Source organism: Branchiostoma lanceolatum, chromosome 2, assembly GCF_035083965.1.
Source record: "Branchiostoma lanceolatum isolate klBraLanc5 chromosome 2, klBraLanc5.hap2, whole genome shotgun sequence".
Lineage (NCBI taxonomy): Eukaryota > Metazoa > Chordata > Leptocardii > Amphioxiformes > Branchiostomatidae > Branchiostoma > Branchiostoma lanceolatum.
The window spans coordinates 24,577,220-24,599,653 of NC_089723.1; the positions used below are offsets into that span (position 1 = coordinate 24,577,220).

The following is a 22,434-nucleotide window of genomic DNA, read 5'->3' on the forward strand; positions in this document are numbered from 1 at the left end:
TGTCAATGTAGCCAGCCGTTCGGCGTGATAAAACCAGCCACCGCGTTCATGAGGAGCTGGTGAGGGTACACCACACGATGGTAAGACAAGTTGAAAACTGCAAAAGTGCCGGTCATTTTGGCCGCAAACTTTGATATACACGAAAATCGTGGTAGAAGACCCGACCGGAACCTTAAAGGCCGAACAACTTTCTTCAACAGTTATTGACGTCGTTGCCGAACGATAATGAGGTCAAACATCTTGAAGGCATCGCTCTGTACTTCCCGTAATCTCCACCCAGTATTACACGACACGCCCGTCGATAAACCATTCGTGACGAGGCCCACGATGTCAGTAATGGTCTGGGTGACACCTCAAGGGTAGATAAGGATAAAGCTATTTCATCAGGTATCTAGAAGCATCAGTTGGTTTCCTACCCAATGATGGATATGCACATCCCTTGTCAGATATTCCTAGATGATAACACCTTAAACTGATTACTAAAATATCTTGTCATGTTTCAATCAAAAGATTTTAGCAGATACAACCCCAGACAAGGAAAGATATTTAGGAAAACTTTCCAACTGAAGTCGGTTACGAAGACGAGGTCACCCTAGTTGCCAGGGCTTCAACAGTACTAGCCGGTACGGTTTTCAATCTCACACATAGTGAATCTCACCAGCTGCTGTGGTTCCCAAAGGAAGATATGTGTCCATACAAAAATTGATAGACTGACACCAGGGTCAGCAAACTTCTGAACAGCTCAGCTGTGATAGGCACAGTTCAGGGTGTAGAGTGTACTCCTGACATATTGAAAATTGGCGTAAGTATGTCCTCAGAGCCTGGATAATGACGGCTTGTGGAATGCCGACGTTTCCGTTATGCCATATTTTGTATACTTAATGAGAAATAATTGTGGGTGAATGTATGGGGTACTGGAAGTCTTTCTTCATGTTTGTTGTGTTATGTTATGTTATGTTATGTTATTATGTTATGTCATGTTATGTTATGTTATGTTATGTTATGTTATGTCACGTTATGATTTCATGTCCTTGATGTGTCGCCATGACATGTCATGTTGTGATACATATATGATATCTTGATATACGTGCATACATGCTTGCTATAGAGGATCAAGAAGAAAAAAATATCTGGAAGATTCTGAAAAATTGGCATCATCTCTATCTCGAAAAAACGCCCTTCAAAAAGTTTTGGGAAGGTCACTAGCATGTTATAGATTCCCTTCAGCCAGCACGGCTGCTTTCATTAGTCACAACCAGTACGGAAAGGACCAGCCTCTGTAAAGAAGCAATCTTCTTGCTGACATTTGGCATTCAGGTCACATCAAACTAACCTCCCAATATTTCACCCGAAACCGTAAGCTTGTTACAGTCTGAGCAGATTAAAGGTCTGGATCTCGGAATTCAGACTGTGATGCTTCACTTTTCCAAAGTACAATACCCATCCAACCCACTGTGTATCGGCAAACCATTGAACGTTGATTGCTTAGTCACCAGAAAGCTCACACATCTATTTCTGGAGACAGTGAGGGCAAGGCCGAAACTCAGTATGCTATGCAGTAAATCTTTAAGACAGCTATCATAAATAGTTTTATATACATGGGCTAAAATGACTTTCTTTATGACATAAGGCTGTATTACGCCTTGAGTCGATAACATACCATTGTGATTTATTTTTTATGTTGATAGCTAGCTCTAAGCTAACATTTCGTTTCGGTCCCAACACGTTAAAAAGTAAAGATCGTGTGTCTTATAAGGCCGCGACATACAGTTTGATGTATGCGCGTTGCGGTGACCGACGCCGCGGCGGCGTGGCCGGGAGACAAGCAGCATACATCAGTGCCAACTTCCGTCACGTCACAACACGTGTGATGCAGCCGCCCTGGTCATGTTAATTATGAACACAGTAACTCTTTGTTACCACATCTACACTTCTGATTTATACTTTATCGAAACCTGCCTGGGCCGAATGGTTGTTGAGAAATAGCTCGCCATGTACTTAGTAGCCCGTGATCAATCATTTCATAAGACTAACCTGTCAAGATAGCAAAATAGTTTCCATAATTGTGCATTGTGTTTTAGAATAGAATGCACTGCAGGCAAAACCCGATATTCTCTTTTTCTGTTGGCACAACGGGATGATAGATTGACCATTGTACAGTTGATTTGGGCTGTAGATATGGAACAGCAACTACATTTAGTACGTGTGAGTAACCGCCCGGCGAAAAGAAGGTAGCAAGAATGTGAACCTATTATTGTATAGAAGATCCAGTTCTACATTCAATCTATAAGGAATATCAAAGGGTAGCTGTTCAAGAGAAAAAGATATCGTCAAAAACCATCTTGCTTGCTTGAGGCTGTTCTGCGCCAAACACCAACTGTTTAATGTTTTCTCCCGACTTACTGCAGGTGTCGGATGGTACCGTGCAGTTTGGACGCACCGCTCGGGCTTAGTTAACACAGGAGGCGCCGTCAGCGCTTTGCTCTGTGGGAGGGTCTGGCGAAACTTCGTGATTGGCATATAGGAAAGCCAAAGAGGCCATTTTAAGCCCTGTTGCCTAAACCATGTTTTACAGGTCGGTGAAGAAAGACTCCTTAGAGTGATGCTCACGGGCCCAGAGACTCGCGTGAACGCAATGGTATTTACAACAAAGCAGCAGTACAATACACCGATCATTAGCAATTCTGCTTTAGCTTCAGATTTGCAAAGTCGTGACCTTAAACTTCACTATTTCACTATTTCATTAGGACCTTTTATGAAGCTATGAGATAAAATTCACTCGGTCGAGAATATTTGTCTATCGTTCTGTGTTAAATCGAGTTGAAGAATAGTGCGCCAGCAGAACCGAAGGTAACATGCTTATATCACAAACGATTCAGCTTTGTGCAAGTGTCGCCAGAAAGGGCAAACAGTGTGAAATGTAACGGCATAGAGGGCCAAATGTCACGTCCACAGTCCCAAGTGTGAAAATTCTAGGCATACGCTCGGCTACCTGATTATGTGCATTGGTAATGTAGGCTTCTATGCATGGCTGATGACCATGATATCACCTCAACCTGAGGAATCTCGTGGTGTGCATGCCTGATGCTGCCAGTCGCGCTCTCCAGAGGCTCCTATCTTACAAAACACCATCATTTCATTTTGCCTTTTTTGAGATTATAGACATCCTCATCGTAAGATATACTGCAGTAGGCACTTCGTTACTATCCATACGTGTAGCTTATTCAATTTCCGTCGCTCCTCGCGTAAATTTGCAAAGATTACAAATGGCACCGTGGCAAGGGCATCGGAAGGAAGAGCACAGCGCGCCTACCTCTTGCGATAGCGGCTGCGAGTTTTATGGACATCAAAATAAAAGTTTGTGAATGGAGTTGAGAACGGTGTTTTTCATGCTCGAGACTAATGACTGCCGTATTTTTCCTGCGCACTCCGGTTGCCTGACGTACTGAAATTTACTAGGTGCCACTTACCCACAGAGCTATCAGGTGTAATTATTGCAGCCTACGTAAGAAGCTGCCCATTATATATTGCATCTGCTGTCATTACCATGATGACGGTTATAATTATTGTTGAAACCGTCACATATGATTTGTTTCTCTGCGGCATTTAGATTGTCTAGGAGAATAACAAGTTGTGAATATATGCATAGATCAAAAGTTTTGAATTTTGCCTCAAAAGCAGTGGCTGCTATAACATATTGTTGGGAACAGAAAGAAATGTGTTCAGATCTGAGAATCAAAGTATTGTTGAGTATGTGGTTCAGATATTTTAAGATGACAATGTTTTTTTAAAAATCTAAGTGTGATTTTTGGCCTCAAATGTTCTTTATGAAAATGCAGAGCGGACGCTGTTTGCACAATACTCTTTCTGTCTCGCATGCGTCTTTAATGGAATCATACAGTACCTACCAATGGCGTAGTGCCCTTGCTGATCTTGAAAAAGTCATTCTCTGTTATCCAGTTTTGCAGACTCGTATTACCAGTAGCTAATAATGGGTTTTGTATTAACAACTTTTGGGATTTTCATGCCCACAGCAGGCACCTATAAACTACGTGACCGTGTCATTGGCTGTAAAACATGATGGTAACGACATCGCTGTAACGCAACATACAAAATTTGACAGAGTAGAGGTAGGAAGTACGGTCTTATCACAAAGGGCGTCCAGGTAATGAAAGATCAAATTTCAATCCAGCCGCGTTTTAATTTCGTCCTCACAGACTCATTGGAAAGCGAAACAATAAACAATTCATCACTACCCTGTTAGCTACCGATGCTTGATTATGACGGGAAAGGTATGTAAGAAGTCCCAAGTGAGGCGATAGATAAATCTGGGAAGACTATGCAAGCAAACGGTACCTTATCAATATTCTACTCGGACGGCCCCGCCATGTAAGGCACTGGAGAGCCCAAATTGTCTGCCTTGTAGTTGAGACAGCAAGACAACCGTCCATTTCAGCGATGAGGACCAATATTCATGGTGCAAAAACGTCTGTATTTCGAGCTTTTTCTCATCACGCCTAGTGTTAGTTCCTCAAACTTTACTTTGTAAAGGCTACGGAGGCAAATATCTGCCACCGTCAGACTACAGCCTCAAAGAAATACAAGCTATTCACAAAACAACCATTACAGTCCTGGAACACAGAAACACGAAAACCTACCTATGGTGACGGTTGGTGGTGCTTCTGCTGCAACTCGCGCCGTCCATCGCAGCTGCAAAACCAACGGAAGGTAGAAGAGGAACGTTTGAAGTCCTGCCATGTTGACCTGCCGGAAGACCTGCCCGCCCGTTTTGTAGTCAAGCACAGAATCTCCGATGGGCGGTAATTTACCATCCACGGGCCTTTAGTCAAACGTCATTGCAATTGATCATACCACGCCGAATGCGATCTGCTGAGCCAACTTGAGTTATGCAGAGAATCTGACGTTGGCCAACGGGGGAAGCTTCTTTATTGTTGGACGTGAAGTTTAGAAAGCCATCACCTGACTGCAGACGGTTTCAATGATTGTTGGAAGCATCTTTTCAGATCCGCACTGCGCTGTACGTGAGGAACGAACAACATTACGAGTACGTGTACCTTTGGTGATGGAGTCTTTGATGCTCATCCAATCACAATGCCCGGGAGAGAAGACTTGAGGCGGAGTAGGTGAGGACCGTTGCTTCACGTTCAATGCCCTGTGAAAAGCAGATGTAGAGTTTTTCAACTGTGCTTCAAATTCACGCTCACGCCGTTTGAGGAGTTTAACTTTCTGGCTAACAATTCGTGTGGTGTGAACGAGTACCGAAACGTTAATGGCCGCACCCTTATTTGCCTAGCTCCTCAAGTGATTCTTTATTCATGACACTATGTCGTCATACCCTCCATGGATAAGCCCCTCATCCACCCGTACCTTACCCTGAGGAGCCTGGAGGGATTGCCTGTTTCTCGTTATTGCTGTATCGGGCTTTCTCTACACAAGTAGCCGAAAGGTCAAACAATACTGCAGGCATGCCTTGAGCTATTAGAGGATAAAGTTGGCATTTTATGGGTGATTTAGAAAGTAACAAGAAATGTGGACCATATCTAACAGTTTTCTTTAATGAAAACATCGTCCGGAAGTGCATTTGTTATTCTATGTATATGGTGATTTAACGCAAATTGGGTGCATCATTTCTAGTTGGTTTATGATGCTATTCTTGCTGGTATCAAGGTTATGCGTCGTTCCATTGAAGTTGATTATTCTACATGTTGACAAACTCCAAATATTTTTTTTTTTGTGTCAGCATTTTTGTAGGCATTTGTCCATAGTGTGATCTTTTCATCTTCCATTTACCTGAACAACAATCACTAGTCTAGTCAGGGACATTAGCAAAATCGACAATGCAATGGCACCATCCCCGTCTATGTGGACACAATCTAACGTGTGCTTACCGAAAATTAGCCCATGTGGTCAAGTTCGCAAATTTCTAAACTCATTACTGACTTAACGAAGAATCCGGTACTCTCATCAGCATGCTTTTGTTGCCTTGGGACATCGTACACACAGCGATCATTTTCCATACGTCAACGAGAACAATAGAGTCTGCACCAGAAGGGTCCAGTCTCTATATGTGCTTAATATGTAATATGACAACTAATCGATGGCTAGAATTAATTACAACTGAGCGGAATCCCAGACGACTTGCTATGTATTGAGTGCAGACCTGGAGGGGACGAAACGAACAGGTCTGAGGGTTGAGTGCTCTGCTCTTGAGCATACACGATATTGATTGACATATAACAGCGCATATACATTGCAAACTAATGATTTTGTGTTTGATGGTAACCAAATTGATTTACGTAGCCGCCAAATGCAGACAAAAGTCGTATACAAAACGTTGATAAAGTTTTGAAAGTTTAGATAAAATACTGGCGGTTGTAATATTGCTGACTTAACCATCTTCACCAAGTATATTGATATTTCTTATATTCTATCAACACCCAGTGAAATAGTTTAATCCGTCCACAAGTTAAAACGTTACCAACGGTCCTGTACCAAATTGCATGAACCTTAAAGTGACAAGAAGATAAACAGATTGTTTTTTTAAGGAAACTTGTACTTACATCTGCATTACTGTCAGTTGAATGTTTCATCATGTGTTGGTATCCACAAGGTTGATTCGTCATTCTTATAGAGGCTGAAAGTATATGCCGAAACAATCCTAATATAAGATTATCAAACCATAATCTATATTTCTCCAAACGTACTTCTCCAACTTCATAGAGATACTGACCTGTGATCTACATGGAGCCACAGCGTGTAAGAGATACCGCGACGAGGCACCTTACACGCATACATATACACGAAACTAAAGACTGAAAGTCCACGCCATAGTATTTGCATATCATGTATATGTAAATTTATCATTTCAAACACTGTGCTAGTTTTCGTAAGAACGTTCTACAGGAAACAAAATGTAAACTTGCAAAATGACAAGTTACACAATCTTCCAATGAAGTTCTGAAACATCTATGGTTGACATTTTGCTGTTTTGTGCGCACCCCGTCATTGCTAGCCTGTGCGAACTCACGCCTTTGTCCATACAACCAGTTCAACCCTGATTAGTAGTTTTCGTCAGTTCATATCAATCATCAGATCAGTTCCCTTTTAATGACGGAACGTGTGCATCTTGTGACCGGTTGATTTCCCTTTGCCTCTTCTGTCTTTGGTCATCCATCTTGACTGCCCCGTCCATCACTTTATCTGCAAATCGAATAATGTAATCTGTACAAGTCTAATTACGTACATATCCATCATTACCAGTCCATAAATCATCACCCTGTCTTGAGCTAAACGGACGACTGCGTCAGAGGACATGCCTGGCATTAGAGGCAGAGCAGCGTTAAAGATCATAATTGAAGATTAAGAGGACTGACGTGCAACCCCAGGGGCACCTTCTGATTTACCGCGGGTAATCTGATGACGCTACAACGCCCGTCAACGGTCCTGACTCTGTCATCTTATATCGATTTGATTTGACTTTCGTAGGCGGATAGACCAAAGTACCTATCTTGTTATGCGTCCTCCCCTAGAAAACTCAAAATACAGCCATCAATGCTGTAAAAGTAGCGTTCTCCTGGATATATCCGCAATTCGCAACCTTCCCAATGGCTATTGGTTTTAGTCTCCAAGATGAGGAAGACGTTTTATTCACCCCTCGTGGGTATAACTTAGGCCCCCAATTCCACTTGAGGGCGATCGCGCTGCGACCTCGCTGCGACCTGATTTGAACTTGTATAACCCATGACTTCATGATATTATGCAAAATATGAAAGAATGACTGAAAAGAACAACAAAACATACAAAGAATAAAAGATTCGCTTATCATCTATGAACTTCGTTGAGCGCTCTGACAAATCGCTCGGTCGCAGCGCGGTCGTAGTGCAGTCGCCACCCTAGCGGAATAGAAGTGTTTCAAATGGTGACGTGCAGCGATAACCATCAGACTGTTTCCCACCGAAGCCGGAGTGTTAACATCCTGCTCCTGTCTCCTGCCCGCTGAACGGTTTATCAGAGACTGTAAGCTCCGACAGATAGCATATAAAGTGTCTGCTCCAAGCATGTTACCTTCTAATGCTCTCGAGACGGAAATCCCCTAGGCGAAACTCAAGAACAGATAATCCATCTGGGTCTTAACACACCTCGAGTTTGGGATATGGTCTAGATTCTTCAATTTATTCTACGTTTTGCTTTTGGCAAAGGGCAACATAAGATCATTTGAAACCGTAGGCCATAGTCTAACCTATCGGTAATTCCAGGAAAAAAGCCTTCAAAAGAATACGTTAACTTTATAGATATTTTTGGTGTAGCAAGTAACGATATCTGTGTACTGTGTAACTGAAATAACCGGGTAATAAAGTTTTTCTACGGACACAGTAAGATGCCAAGGCAATTGACCCTCGAGCTCCAAACAATATTGGGTCTGCATTGGTGCAGCATAGAACTAATACTATGCGGAATTTACCATGGGAAGTTGCTGACGACTTGCACTAATGACATACCAAGCGAAATGCCTTGCAACCACCTGCAACCACTACAGACAAAACGGTTCTATGCCGGAAAGCGAAGCCATAGGATATTGCAATTACTTCTGAAAGTACTAAGCTTGAGAAAAAGGAAATAGTTAACCATGATATACCCCATTTTACTAATTATTTTTGATGTATTAATTTGTAGGAGGTTCTGTACGTGTTTCATTAGCAAACCAGTCCTGGCATTGCCACGTCATCAAGGACATCCGGCATATCCATGAGATGCTGACCCATCCCCCGCCCAAAGACGTACCCGAAACTCTCTGCACCACTCTATGAACTTCCCCATAAATACACAACGGTATAAATTTGCAAAGCTACGGCCAGAATTTTAAGGAAATTCGACTATCTTCGATGTCATAAATGTCGGTGTCATATCTATGTCTACCAGTGATACAAGGTATGCAAATTGAAGAAAATACGGAGAAACAAAATACTTTGCACAAATATGGTAACATTTAAATTCAAGGTTCATTGTTACTGGGGGATATACCCAGGCAAAAAAGGGTCGCTGTGTGTGTTTGTTTCTGTATGTGTGTGTGTGTGTGTGTGTGTGTGTGTGTGTGTGTGTGTTTGTGTGTGCTTTTTATATTTGAACTGACATATTGTACGTTAAAGTTAATCCTGCATAAAAGTGATTAGGGGGTAGCTAGTTCGACCATTCCAAGGTTAACCGGTTATCTCTTCGCTGTACTCTCGTGAACTTCACGTAGACTGCAGATGGAGGAAGAGGCCCGGGAAAGGTGACTCCGCCACATGCTTGTTATACACCATGAAATTACCGACCAGACGTTACAGGATACATTCATGTATTGTCCAACGTCTAAACCGAGACTTCCTGGCCTAAACAAAAGCCAGATATAGAATAACAAGAAACAGTATAACCCGCATTATTTCCAATAGCTGCTGGAGGGTAAACAAATCAGATGATGCAGTGTGACGCTTCATGCTTAGTACTAAATGCAGATATATGTCTACATGTAATGAACAAATCATTGCCTCCAACAAACATTTTCTATTTTACAATTTTTGACAATCAAGTTGTCTGAAATTAAGTAAGTGAATAATGTAAAGGAAGAAAAATAGTTTCAGGTGCCTTAATTATCAGGGTGCATTGCTTTGATTTATATTCCAAATATCGTTTCAAGTTTTATCTATATATGGCAATACGCATTATTCATCATTCCGAGATGAAGTTAAATAGCTATAAGCTTATTATGACAAGGTGATCTTTGGTATTAATGATCGTTGGCATTTTTCCAATAAACCTTATATAATATAATCATATTCATTAAGGGAGGCATACATCTTTCTTCCTTATAAGCTTACAAAGAAAGAAAGAAACAAAGAAAGAAAGAATTATAGTAAATAAGCTGTGAACGTGTTAGGGAGACGGTTTATCAGTAATACATCTTAATGACAAATGCTGCATTCATATTTTTTGTTTGTTTCTACCCTAAGCATACATCTCTGATTATTAACATTAACCGCCAGTACCGAATTATTTATAGATCAGGAATTTGGACTTGCCCTTTAAAAAAACACCGAACCGTTCACCCACAGAGGCACTAGACAATATCCTTTCCCAATACCATAGATTTGTAATATTACAGAATGATCTATTTAAGGAGCCTAGCTTAGACCTAGCTTCCTTAAATGTACCCCTGCAGAAAAGAATGTGCATCACTGATTGAAACCAAGTGTCAATTTTAGTGCATGGTGCGGACTGAAGCAAATTTTCCATCGTTTTGTCTTAATTTCGTTGTTGTGGCCTGAATGTCATTGTTTCTTCCGAAACAATTATTTCTTTGCCGTATGAGTCTGGTTTTGAGGTTGGTTCAACTTACGTTGTTGTCTTGTAACAGACAAATATACGTGCAGGCATCACAGTTTCAAAAACGATGGAGGACTCAAGTGCAATGAATATATACTGATTTTTATTTTAGGTTGCAAAGAAACGTTGTTGTATTGAACCATTTTCTTACTAATAGTCTCATAATTCTATGCTTCCTGTGCCTTTGATAATCAGTCAAATTAACGAATATGTACGAGGGGAAACGTTACATGTATTTATCTATATCATCTCAAAACAAGCGGGATATATTTTTATTCCATGAACAAATAGATAAAACAGTTGCTGAGACAATGACTAATCCAACATGCCAGGTCTGGTCAAACCTTTTAACTTATTTATATGTCTTCCCGCATTTGGCGATTCGCGTTCTCCTCATTGTCATTTATATGTGAAAGTATTAGTTTTGAATTATGTATGAATTGTCATATTGATTTTACCATCTATGTTTATCTCGTATAAGAGCCTTGTGTAGATGAACAATAGGTCAACAATTTGTCGCCAAATGTTCGTGGCTATGAAATGTCAAAATATTCTTCCTTTGAATAAATTTTCTTGGTCAATCACATAAGTTCTCTGAAGGTCATGATCAAAACGGGTGAGATGGGCCGAGGTGTGTGGTGGTGGTAGGGTCTATCCGTACAGTACATGTGAAACTTAATCAATGACGAGCAGTAGTTATTGGTCAAGGGATCAGCGGTCAGTCTGGAGGTCGTAGGTCGTAATGATTCTACCACTGCAGTTGCCATTGACCGCACTCCAGATGTAGGTGATTCCCTATAGCCAGACTCTTGAAGACACGCAGGCAGACGACGTGGCTTTAATATCAAAGAGGCTACTTGTCCATGCGCAAAGCCTGAAAACATCTTACCAAGTACGACGTTGTCCAAAATAACCACAATAGCTAGAACTAGAAAGCGAAGATGAATGACATTTAGTGAAAACCTCCAGTCACATCCCAAATATCCAGTCTAGTCTAGACGGGAAGCCATAAAGGCCAAGAGCAAAAAGATACTGTCCATAATTCATCATAGAAACCGACAGGGAGACGCATCCCATCTGCGGTACGGATGGTACATTTTATATGGGTAGGTCACAAAATGATAGGAAGTCTTAAAATCCAGCCTGGATACGGTGGTATGCACTTTATGACCTATTGCCCAGAGAATGCTGTTGAAAAAGGTTCACGTATAGAGTTTTAGATGATATACAGCATAGAGCCGAGTATCATATCTCTAAAACCCATGCATACAAAGGAAATGATAAACTCGACTCTGAAAACAGCAGGCAGGATTGTATAATCAGATTCCAAATTTTCATTTCCTCAATTATTCAAGAAGTAATCAGCGCCACATTTCACAGACAGAACATTATTAACAGCTGTAGCACTTTTCTTTCCTTGATTCACACATGTGTAGGAGACCTCTGAACTTAACCATAAGACATCACAAAAAAGTTTTCAATTTATTTGAAGAAAGTTACGAAAACCTACACAAAGAATATGGACATGGAAACCAATTTGACGCCTAAGCAAAGCATGCAATTCTATCAGTACAGTACGATAAGATGTCCCCAATCTACCCATTTATTCGATACTAGGTTGACATATTGTGCAATAAAGATTCTTTTCTAGGAGCAATGCATCGAACGGACAGAAGAATTTGCTCTTCGATCTGATATAGACTTTGAATCAATCCGGGAGTCGCGACACAGTCGGACCTTCCTATGACACTTTTGAAAATTACTCACAAAACCTGTAATTGAATTTGGCACGACATCGCTGTAGCAGGCAGTGGGGTTGTTGCATCAGGAGGCGAGGTCACCCGATTCCCTTACTCATCAATTTCTCGAAACTGAACCATGAGCTGCCTTAAGCTTGTTTTGTAGTGCTCTGTGACGAAAATAGGAAAAGCAGTAAAGAAATGAATATTAATACAAATCATTTTGAAGTTGCATAAGTTCATGAGTTCAAAGTCAATGCAATAACGATATCGATAAATTATTACCGTGGCTGGCTCCCGGTAGATAATACTGTCGTCAAGTTTACTTAATTCCAAATGGCGCCACCATGGACCATCCAGGAAACGTAAAGCGCGTTACAGTGTGTCTCAAATCAGGTTAACATCTTTGCACAAGTGTAAGTGTTGAACTCCAACTGTACTCCATCGAAACACAATTTTACTTCACATTGGGAACACGCAAAGAAAGCAATCAGTCAACTCTTTCTGGCAAAACCATCATGTATTCTACATGCATGCTCTCAAATGCGGCAATGTCGGAAATCCAAAATGTCTAAAATGTTGCCAAAAAGACCTGGTAAAAAGACCTCATCATAAACTTCTGTTATTGCAACTTGGGAGTTAGAATATAGATACTTCAGGTTGGGTCCCATTTAAAATGAGGTTATATTGCCTGCACTCAGCTACACAATGTATCATCTAACAATGTTCTATTCATGAAATTGGGGAAGTGAGAACTATATTTATTTCACACCTATCCGCTTCCAATGTACTGTATTTATTGTCCGGACAATCCGAGCATGATATTTGATAACAATTTGATCAGAACTACATGTATAAAAATAACCCACTCCCGGCAAGGACGTTACGGATGAAAATCGATGTGTGTAATTTTCCATCTGCTTGCACGCAGAGCTATGTAAAGGTCAGATCTGTTTTCTAAACGAGGTTCTGTGACGTGTGAGGATGTGCCGGCGGGATGATTGCCGTGCCCGCCCGCCGACCAGGGAACACTGCCGCGGGCATAAACGTTGAAAAACAAAAGGCGTCGATACATGGAACTGGTCTCATATTTGCCTTCAATTGGCTTTAGAATGAAACAGTAACTCCCAGGTGATGTAATAGGCTATCACTCCAGACTGTATAATGTGTATCATGACAACAAAAGGGTTCGCCAGCTCCTAACCTATTCTATGAAACCAAGGAAGTTTTATATAGAGTATTGTATAGTTATACATAGTTATATAGTTATACAAAGCTACCAGTCGGTGCATGTTTGATGTTTATTTTTACTCTTCCTATTGGAGATTGAAAGTAAAGACAGCGAATCATAATCCTTTTTCCATCTAGATTTCAATTTAGGTAACAGAAAATAAGACTCCATGAACCGATGACGATGTATAAACCAAGGATATAACCCAATGAACCCATGCAACATTAGGTTTTTAAAAGAGTACTGCAAGGCATCGTTCCACTGTAATTTTTGCATTAGCTGTTCTCCCCGAAAATCAGCGTTGTTAAAAAAACTCATAAAAGAGATTGGTCAGCTTCAGGTTGACGACAACCTCCGCTATAAACCGTTTTCAAGATGTCCAGCTTAGGTATTCAGTTCTTGTAACATCATCAGTTCTGTGAGTCTCTCCTGGCGTACACAGCTTATCACATGTGTGCTGAAATCCCAATAGAGCAACATGGCCACGATGACAGCTATTCAGGGAATAAGGAACGCGTTCATATGGACAGGTGCGCGCGTTGGAATGAGAAGATGGGATGGTTTTATCAGCACGAGCAGAAAACACATTTCCAAGTCAAAGCCTTGGAAAGCGATATCATAAAGAGACTTGCTGGTCCAAGTGCATTTACATTTACCAGTTTTGATAGCAATGTCGATGACGCAGCAAGGGTGTTTGCAAATTTTATTTCTTTGACGTTGTGAATATAATATTTCACCTGGGTCACAGGCAAAAATGTAGAAACTATGAATATTTCAAACAATCCTGAGTTTGATTTGGTCCTCACCACGAGATTCTCCAGTTATCAGACGGTGATTGAGCCGGTACTTCCGGGATGATTTGTCGCGGAGACACCTGAATATTTCCCTTGGTGGTGACGCAGCTCTAACCTCAACCATTACTCCCCGTAATTTACGGCCATACGTCTCACTTGCTCTTTAACATCCCGTCATAAGATTTCAGTGTGGTCAAACAGACGATCTAAGTCCATTCGACGATAAAATGCCTAATGAATTACCAAGCAACCGAGATATCCACATTATTCCTGGAATAAATGGTCTGAAAGCGATTTTTATGCTATCATCTTCTTAATTGGAAGTCTGTTTCCTGTGTAAGGTAGCAAGCAACCAATTATACCAATAAAATATCACTTTTGATGTGATATTTTCGCCCACCCGGTGAATCTAATGTCCGTCTGGTGTTGGCCGTATCGACCGTTTAGTGACATCGCGCACGGCCTTTTGGCCCCCTGACAAATGAAAGCCTACTCCAGAGCTTTCTGCTTCTCCCGTGGGCATCGTGCCAACGAAGCTAAATGCTGTGATATCTCACCTATCGCAAAATTGAATAATGACAAAGCGCCTTGGAATGGATAGTTGAAACCATATTATTCATCCAGAAGTTGCTGATACACGACACCACCTGCTCAGACCATAACTCACGACGGAGGAGGATATCTCGTAAAATCTCTGCGTCATTATAGTCTGGAAGGACGTCGGCATTCACACAGGACAGGGATGTGTCTTCAGGCGATTAAAGGCACTATTCCACTAGACGGCGATCGCGCCTTGACTTCATAGAAGGAACATCATGCAAAATTTAAAAGTATGACTGAAAAGGCAACAAAACACAAGAAAGCGTACAGGTATCTTTTTTTCTAACCTATGAAGTTCGTTGAATTCTCTGTCAAATCAATCAGTCGTAAGGCCACTGCAGTGAGGACGCCGCCCTTGTAGAATGGGGGGTGTAAATGACCCTCTCAACAGAAAATAAGTGCGCTTTTCCAAAATAAAAGCTTGTAATGCATGTGCTTAACCTATAGCACACTGAAGTAGCTGTTTGGCACCCAATTCTCCATTGGCTACAGAGTTAGGCTGCAGGGAGAAGGTTAAGAAAGTGACACGCCGTCTTGGTGCCTTGAAACACTGCGTCTCTAAACGTCCCACAAAGTTATATCATCATAAAGGAGCTTTCAAACCTAACGCCTTAAATCCAGCATCAAGACAAATGGTTGTGCTGTGCGATGGTACAAATCCCTTATGCACCATTAGAGCAGTGTTGAAAAGCGCTCGATTTGACTCTCTCGATTATAGCAAAATACTCGAAAAACTTTTGACATCGCGGGATCTTTCCGACTTCATTTACCAGAGCACCACCGCAGCAATATATACCATAGTGATTTTCAAACGCGATTTTTAGAGTGCTTTCACCGCGGTCTTAAACTCGTTTTGCCAAAAGACTTGGCAAACTCAGTCTGCTTTTGCTGTGTGACGTTATCCTTGAGCGCATATGTATGCTTTCAACGTACTACCTGATCAGGGGTATTTGCAGTCGGGCGGGTAATAGCTTGCAGAATAAACGATTGATACGATGTGCCATCCAATCGAACGCAGAGTTAAGAGACAACGCACCCCAATAGATGATCTTACTATTACGAACGGTAGTGACATGCCCACAGCATAAAGACTGAGTTCATGGATAAAAGTCTTACGGCTAAGCTGGTTTCTATCATTACTTGGGTGGAGTTAAAACTGGTTTTAGACAAAGACATGAAGAATTACTCTGTAATCCCACTTTTCAATCGTCTAATGGTTGTGCTGCGTGGCGAAGTTACGTGTAGAGTCATTACCGTACACTAACGCAAGGGTGACCTTGGCCCAGGCCCTTACAGTGATCGATGTTCGCCAATTTTCTTGAGTGAAGTTGATGGCGTTTGAGGCCTTTGGTTCTCAAGTTTCACAACACCAACTGATTTATAAAATGAGCCAAAAGGTGAAAAAAGGCCACAAAGGTCACACGAGAACCATCTAATGCAATCCTGACAGATGTTTACAAACACCACTTTGGAAACATTATTTGGTAGATATATCTCACGGTATTGTCATTTTCCTTGTGCATAATGTGCGGGCATTGTGTAAGAATGGAAGAGGGCTTCCGATCGGGAAAACATGTTATCGCCAGACTGAAATTGAAATTTTACTACCTATTTCTCCAATTGATCATCGACATTTCTGGACATTCTCATTGTCGGTACAGTATAGCTTTGCCTCTTAGGGGCAATCCAATCTACACAAATTGCACTATGTCAATGTTACGAGCAAAATGAAAGGTTCTACTCAGAACACGCCACGCATACTTCAACATTTAGTTGCCCGCATTACCTTATAGATTTGCAAACACAAATTGAACTTCGGACTAAGTTTTATTTTTTAAAGTTTTTTTATCGACAGGTAGAGAAAGATGATACAGTTTTTTTTGCCAATTTCCTTTATGTTGACGAATCATGCAATCTTATTCCACCAGGTCCAGGATGGAAGACTAGGTTAGAGTAATGATCATGCCTCTGGCTAAAGCCCTCTTATTCAACACTGGTAATGGAACCTATAAGCACTACACCATGTCAGCATCATGAACGGGTTAGGGAGAGTCAAGGCTACATCGTGCCAATCAGGGGAAGTCTTGAACCTGAATTTAAAGCAGATTTGAAGAAAGGCCCCCGATGTTCAACCAAATTTCTGTGGGGTATGAAAAAGCAGTCCATTAGATGATGTGTTTTGTGTTGTGTTGATATGCAATCTAAACGCATTTGGAACCACGTTAAAAATGGACGATGCATTCGCGAAAACGATCCAAAGACACAATGTGCTGCGGTAAATATGGTCGCAGTGCCATTAACTCCCTTGTATACTGTAAACACAACCTACTCACTCTGACGTCCATACGTCCTGTTATACTTGAATGTGTTTTCTCACTTTCAGGTCAGGAAGCCTTACAAATCACATTTGAATCTACCGGGGAAATAATGACCATGGCTAATTCACAATTATATCTGGAACACTAGACTTCCCCCATCCGCTGTGTGTCGACTTTTATGCGCCCCACTTGTTGTTGTTTTCACGTCTGCTCTAAGTGGTGTAGATCCAACGCTCTAACTTAAGTAGTGAAATATTTTGAAAATTGATATTGCAAAATCTATTTCTAACATCAAATAGGATCTCAGAGAAAAACGATAAACGTTATATCTATCCTGAATCCTGCTTGTGCCTTGACAAATGTATCACGACAGCATATCATGCTGCGTATGCAATGAGGTCGCGAGTACGTCAGTTCCCACAGCCTTCAAAAGTCGTCCTCACATGAAATCAAGACCTACATATGGCCTCTCTGAAGCATCATCATTATCATCATCTGCGGAAAATGTCAAATTCACTTTGATCTTTGAATACATGAAAGCATATTAGAAGCAATTGAATACAACATAATATGTCAGCGGCGTCCTTCTAGCCTTAACAAAGGTATTAATCAAAGTTAGATATGTCTTGACGACGTGATTGCACTTCTTATTTACCGAGCATCGCCAAAAGCCTCAGATGTAAGTAACCACCATAACCTAATATCGATGATCACTTGAAAGTTCGTCTGTGTTGGTAGAAGTCATTCCGAATATTTAATCAAAGTTGAACCTCAATTGCCGACACAAAAATTGTACTTACCCAAAAAATCAAATGACGTTGCCACGTACCTGAGGGCATTCACCCAATCAATCATAGACTTCTGTAAAACACTTCTTAATTTGAGTGTTGGAAGTAAATGTCACGTTGCACGTCAGATCATGTGGCACATGCGGAGAATACTCAACTAGAGAAAAGCATCTAGAGTGCGCAAACGTCTGCCACTATGGAGTCTCTACCAGACTAACTACGCTGGCCATAGGGAGAATAACTTGCCAGGGGTTTGGCCACGATAGGGCTTCATTTGCCTGGAGAAAGGATACCCTTCCCGCGAGTGACTCTCTTGGCCAATTATTCACTTTTTTTTGTCGAATTCCACAATCCATAACCCCTTGGGAAGACACAATACGAAGTTCATGTACGAAGAGAGCAGCTGACAAAGGCCGAAGAGACCGTCTGGTCAAAAGGTCGCATCGTGAGTAACTTTAGCTGTGTTGAAGCAAAAGTTTGAAACTTGAATCAGGGAAGTTTGTGGGAAACAGGTTCCCTTAAGTCATCACAACTTCAAGACCCCATTTTCCGCAATGCCTTTTCATCTTCACCATAAAAAATGAAGGACTGTGCTCACTTGGTCTTCAGGCAAGGTCATGTTTTTCTTTAGCAGCCCACCACCTACTCAAAATTGGAAATCATGGCAATCCGCTGATAATTCTCATCCTGTTGACGAACAAATAGTCGACATTAAAGCAAACAAACAAACAAACAAACAAAACATATAAATAGATAAATAGATAGATAGACAGAAGTAGCCACCCATGACATAACTCCTCGATGGAGATATAAGAAGCTATCCTCACTGATGCTGGGCAAACGAATTTGAAGACGTGTGTAGAATCTTGAATCTTTTACACGCACATTGACAGTACATTATAGAATATTTCGTAGTTATGTATCGTACGTTGTTGCTATGATGGTATTCAAATAGCACTTTCATAGGCATCATATTGGCGACTTTAACTGCTAAGAGGATCTTTAGTGTTGAAGGGTTGCCTTGTTTACAACGCTGCGTATAACGTGGTGACTGTAGTTTACAATATGCGTTACTCGTCTGTCGTGTGCCTATAGCTATGCATATATATATGCGATAAACAAGGTGCCATATACGCTGAGATAAACAGACTTCATTTCATGGATGACACCCACGCGGCGTTGTCAATCCAGTAGTTACTGTGAGCCAGACGTATTGGAAGGTGATATGTGAGCCTATCGTGGTAACTATACTGGCAGAGCATAGTGGTGAGCTTCTGAAAGACTGTGATACGGACCTGTGGGAAGATCACCATCTTGTCAGCGTAATCTAAAAAAGAGCTTTTTTGCCTTCTCGTGCTGAACTTAAAGTCTCCAAAGAATGACATCCCTAGTATTATGTTTTGATGCCTGATCAGCTCGACGGAGGGACATACATTGTCTATTTGAATACAACTTGAAGATATAAGATAGCTGTCCGTTACTGAACGCATGGTAAACATCAACTCATCTGGTCGAACATGCCTAGGGGCGTTTAATGTTCAAGTTAATGGCACTCAGCAGTTCGACCGGCTAAGATGTGAAGGGGGGAAATGTGTTCTCTATTTTGTGATAACGTTAGATATGATATCTGTGACCCAATTAAGATGCCCATATCTGATCTTGCCAGTCTTAGTTTCATGATTGCTGCTGCCAACGCTAGGAGATGTAACCTCCCGAGCAGGACCATTCACTTTCGACAACTGAGTTGACTGCGCGGAGTCTGGAATTTAATGTTTTAAGTACAGTTACAAGTAACAGTTACATATTTTGCTGTGGTCATACCATAGCAACGATGCTCACCCTCTTACACAGTGTGCAGAAAGTGAGCTATCAAATCATGGACAGAGTCTTGTGCCAGTGCAGTATGTTCTATTCCGCAGCAAGTTCATAGACTTCTTTGTCAAAACTTTAATTCAAATGCCTTCCAGACGTCGACATTTCAGCTGCGCAGAACAGAAATATAAGTTTGTTACAGAGTACATCTAGCGGGTTAGTCCAACACTGCACGTCACTGCTTGCTGAACTGAAGGCAGTGAAACACTAGCCCAAGCTGTGCATCTACAAGGGTTGTTGATGTTTCTCTTTTGCCTGCTTACGTCTTACCTATATGGTAGGAAACTGCACCTGCACGTGTAATGATACATATGTCTATGGAGGTCACTTGGAGAATCGTACTCTCCAAGCAGAGCTAGGGTTTCGGCTGGTTTTTGACGTGTTTTTAGGCGTTTTTGTCATGCCTTCTACTTTGTCATCGTTTTTGGGTTGGCGACACAACAAAAACGATGACAAAGTAGAAGGCATGACAAAAACGCCTAAAAACACGTCAAAAACCAGCCGAAACCCTAGCTCTGCTTGGAGAGTAGGAGAACCGTTCCATGGTCTTACATCACGGTTCTATGGTAATGCCGGGCCCGCCATGATATAAATGAATGGGGAAGTAAAACGTAAGTTTCCCACGATTGTGCACCCCGACAGTTTGCGAACTCCTCTAGCATAACATACCTGGAAGAATCGTCTCACAAATTCAATGTGCACAGGTGTGCTCCTTTTGTAGCAGCGCCGCCCTGTGATAAGAGTAACAACTGCAGCCCCCCTATCTTTACACGGTCAAAGGTCATCGCGCGTCCGGGATGCTGACGCCATAGATTTACTCCGCCTGATCCGCCTGGAGTTTCTTCTCTCCAGTCCACAAGCCGCTAGCTTGGCACCCGTACAACAACATCTGCCTGTGTCATGAGGACCTCATCCCACCAAGTTTACTAACCGGTTCAGCTGTTCTAACCACGGTGTGAAGAAGCTGAAAGTTAGCGGAGTGCAGAGATTTTGTGGTGTTTAGTGCCACGTCAGGGATTTTGTTTGGGGTGTAAAACTTGGTAGCGTTGTGAGCCCACAGTGGTGCTAGACCGCCCCGGGACCTGAGCTGCACCATGCCGCCTGCTATCGGCGTCCTTGCGCTTTTCACAGCCGTCCTTTGTGCGGTGAACTTGCGGACTGTAGCCGCAGACGGCCCGAGGATATACAGGAACGAATGGGCCCTTCACGTGGAGGGCGGGACTGAGGCGGCAAACCGGCTTGCCTTCAAGCACGGATTCATCAACAAAGGACAGGTGTGATTTCATTGTACTTTAGATAAAGCTTGTGTGTATCTATTTACGTACTAGTTATTGTCGTTGACCATAGCCATATCCTTGCAGAAAGTTTAGGTTGCCAATCTGCGCCGTAACTTGATACTGAAAGCAAGGCTGAAGTTTATTTAAATACCTATTCACTTGTGGTACGCCACATACTTCCAGGTCTGATACCTTGGGACTTAGCGGGTGGGAGACCCAGGGTCAGGGAAAGTGCAGTCTTAACTCAAGCATCACTTCTTGTTAGACGGTCAATTAAGCAATCTGTGCGATAGTGTTCAGATGGAGCCGGTCTAGGATTTTTAAAGAAAAATTGTGAAAATTCCTGAAAAAACTTTTGTCACATAATCTGTTGACATAAGTCAACAAGGTGTAGCCTTTGTGTGCTCAATAAGGTCGTGTGGTATAAGACTTAAACACTCCCCTAAAATATGTGAAAGTTTGGAATTGATTATATATCCAATTGTAATACAATTGATCTGATACAGTTTGCTATTCCTTTTAAATTTAATTGTGGAATGTTTCTTTCTGATTGCTCTAATTCACTAATTGACAGCCATTGTCCTTATTGAAAGTATACTACCTTTGTGTAAATTGAACTTTCTAACAAAAGCTATTAGAAAACTAAAGGTGTTAAAGATCAACAACTGTCCAAGATGATAAATGACAATACATTTTGTAAGTAACTGAACATGTATTTGCCCTTAATTGCAATCTTTCAATCTGACATCTTTCAATCTTTCTATTATTGTCAATCTTTCTACTATTGTCATTATCATAAATAGCAGAAACTGAGAAAGTGAAATTCCTTGGCTATGCAAATTTATAGATGTATAGGAGTGCTCTTCGTCAACATCCTTTCTTAAAACTTGTCTTTGCAGCAAGAGGCTGACAATTTGAATTTGCACAGTTTTCTCTAATGTGAAGAGATGGTATATCCCTGTACAAATTTAAAGTAAATCTGCTTGTGCTAGTGTGGTAACTATTCCTGTCTAGCTCAAGGTTCCCTTTCGTTCCTTTACAAGGGGAGTCTGTAGCTAAATCGGGAGGGATACTTTCACGGTGGTTTTATTTTACTGCTACAGAAAATGAGATTTTCACAGTGTTCTAAATATGTGGTTGAAACTGAGTTCTGTAGTAGAGTAGTCATACATGGGAGACATATTCATGGTGTCATGGATTTGCGGTGGAGAGGTCAATGCAAAAACCTTGAAATTTAAACCACCGTGAAAGTTTCAAGATTTACAGTACAAGGCTGTAGGTATTGTATATCCAGCATTACATGACTAGACAAGCGTAAGGGCCAGTATTAGTAACCTGATACTACTTCAAGTGATTTTGGACTTTCTATGGATCAATTGTTATATTCTTTGCAATCAATCAAAGCTTTATCAGACCATGGCATACAAGTAGT

General features: G+C 41.4%; 2 protein-coding genes across 2 annotated transcripts in view; one reads left to right on the forward strand and one right to left on the reverse strand.

Moving 5' to 3' along the window:
* The window catches only part of LOC136428119 (glutamate receptor 2-like), a 35,357-nt gene extending 30,073 nt beyond the window's left edge, over nucleotides 1–5,284 (reverse strand). Inside the window, exon 1 of the mRNA XM_066417414.1 lies at nucleotides 4,659–5,284. Coding sequence (XP_066273511.1) covers nucleotides 4,659–4,758 — 100 coding nt within the window. The 5' untranslated portion in view covers nucleotides 4,759–5,284. The remainder of the gene's footprint in view (nucleotides 1–4,658) is intronic.
* Nucleotides 5,285–20,497: 15,213 nt separating this feature from the next.
* LOC136428130 (proprotein convertase subtilisin/kexin type 5) overlaps nucleotides 20,498–22,434 on the forward strand; it is a 29,516-nt gene continuing 27,579 nt past the window's right edge. Inside the window, exon 1 of the mRNA XM_066417432.1 lies at nucleotides 20,498–20,999. Within this exon, the coding sequence (XP_066273529.1) occupies nucleotides 20,820–20,999 (180 nt within the window). The 5' untranslated portion in view covers nucleotides 20,498–20,819. The remainder of the gene's footprint in view (nucleotides 21,000–22,434) is intronic.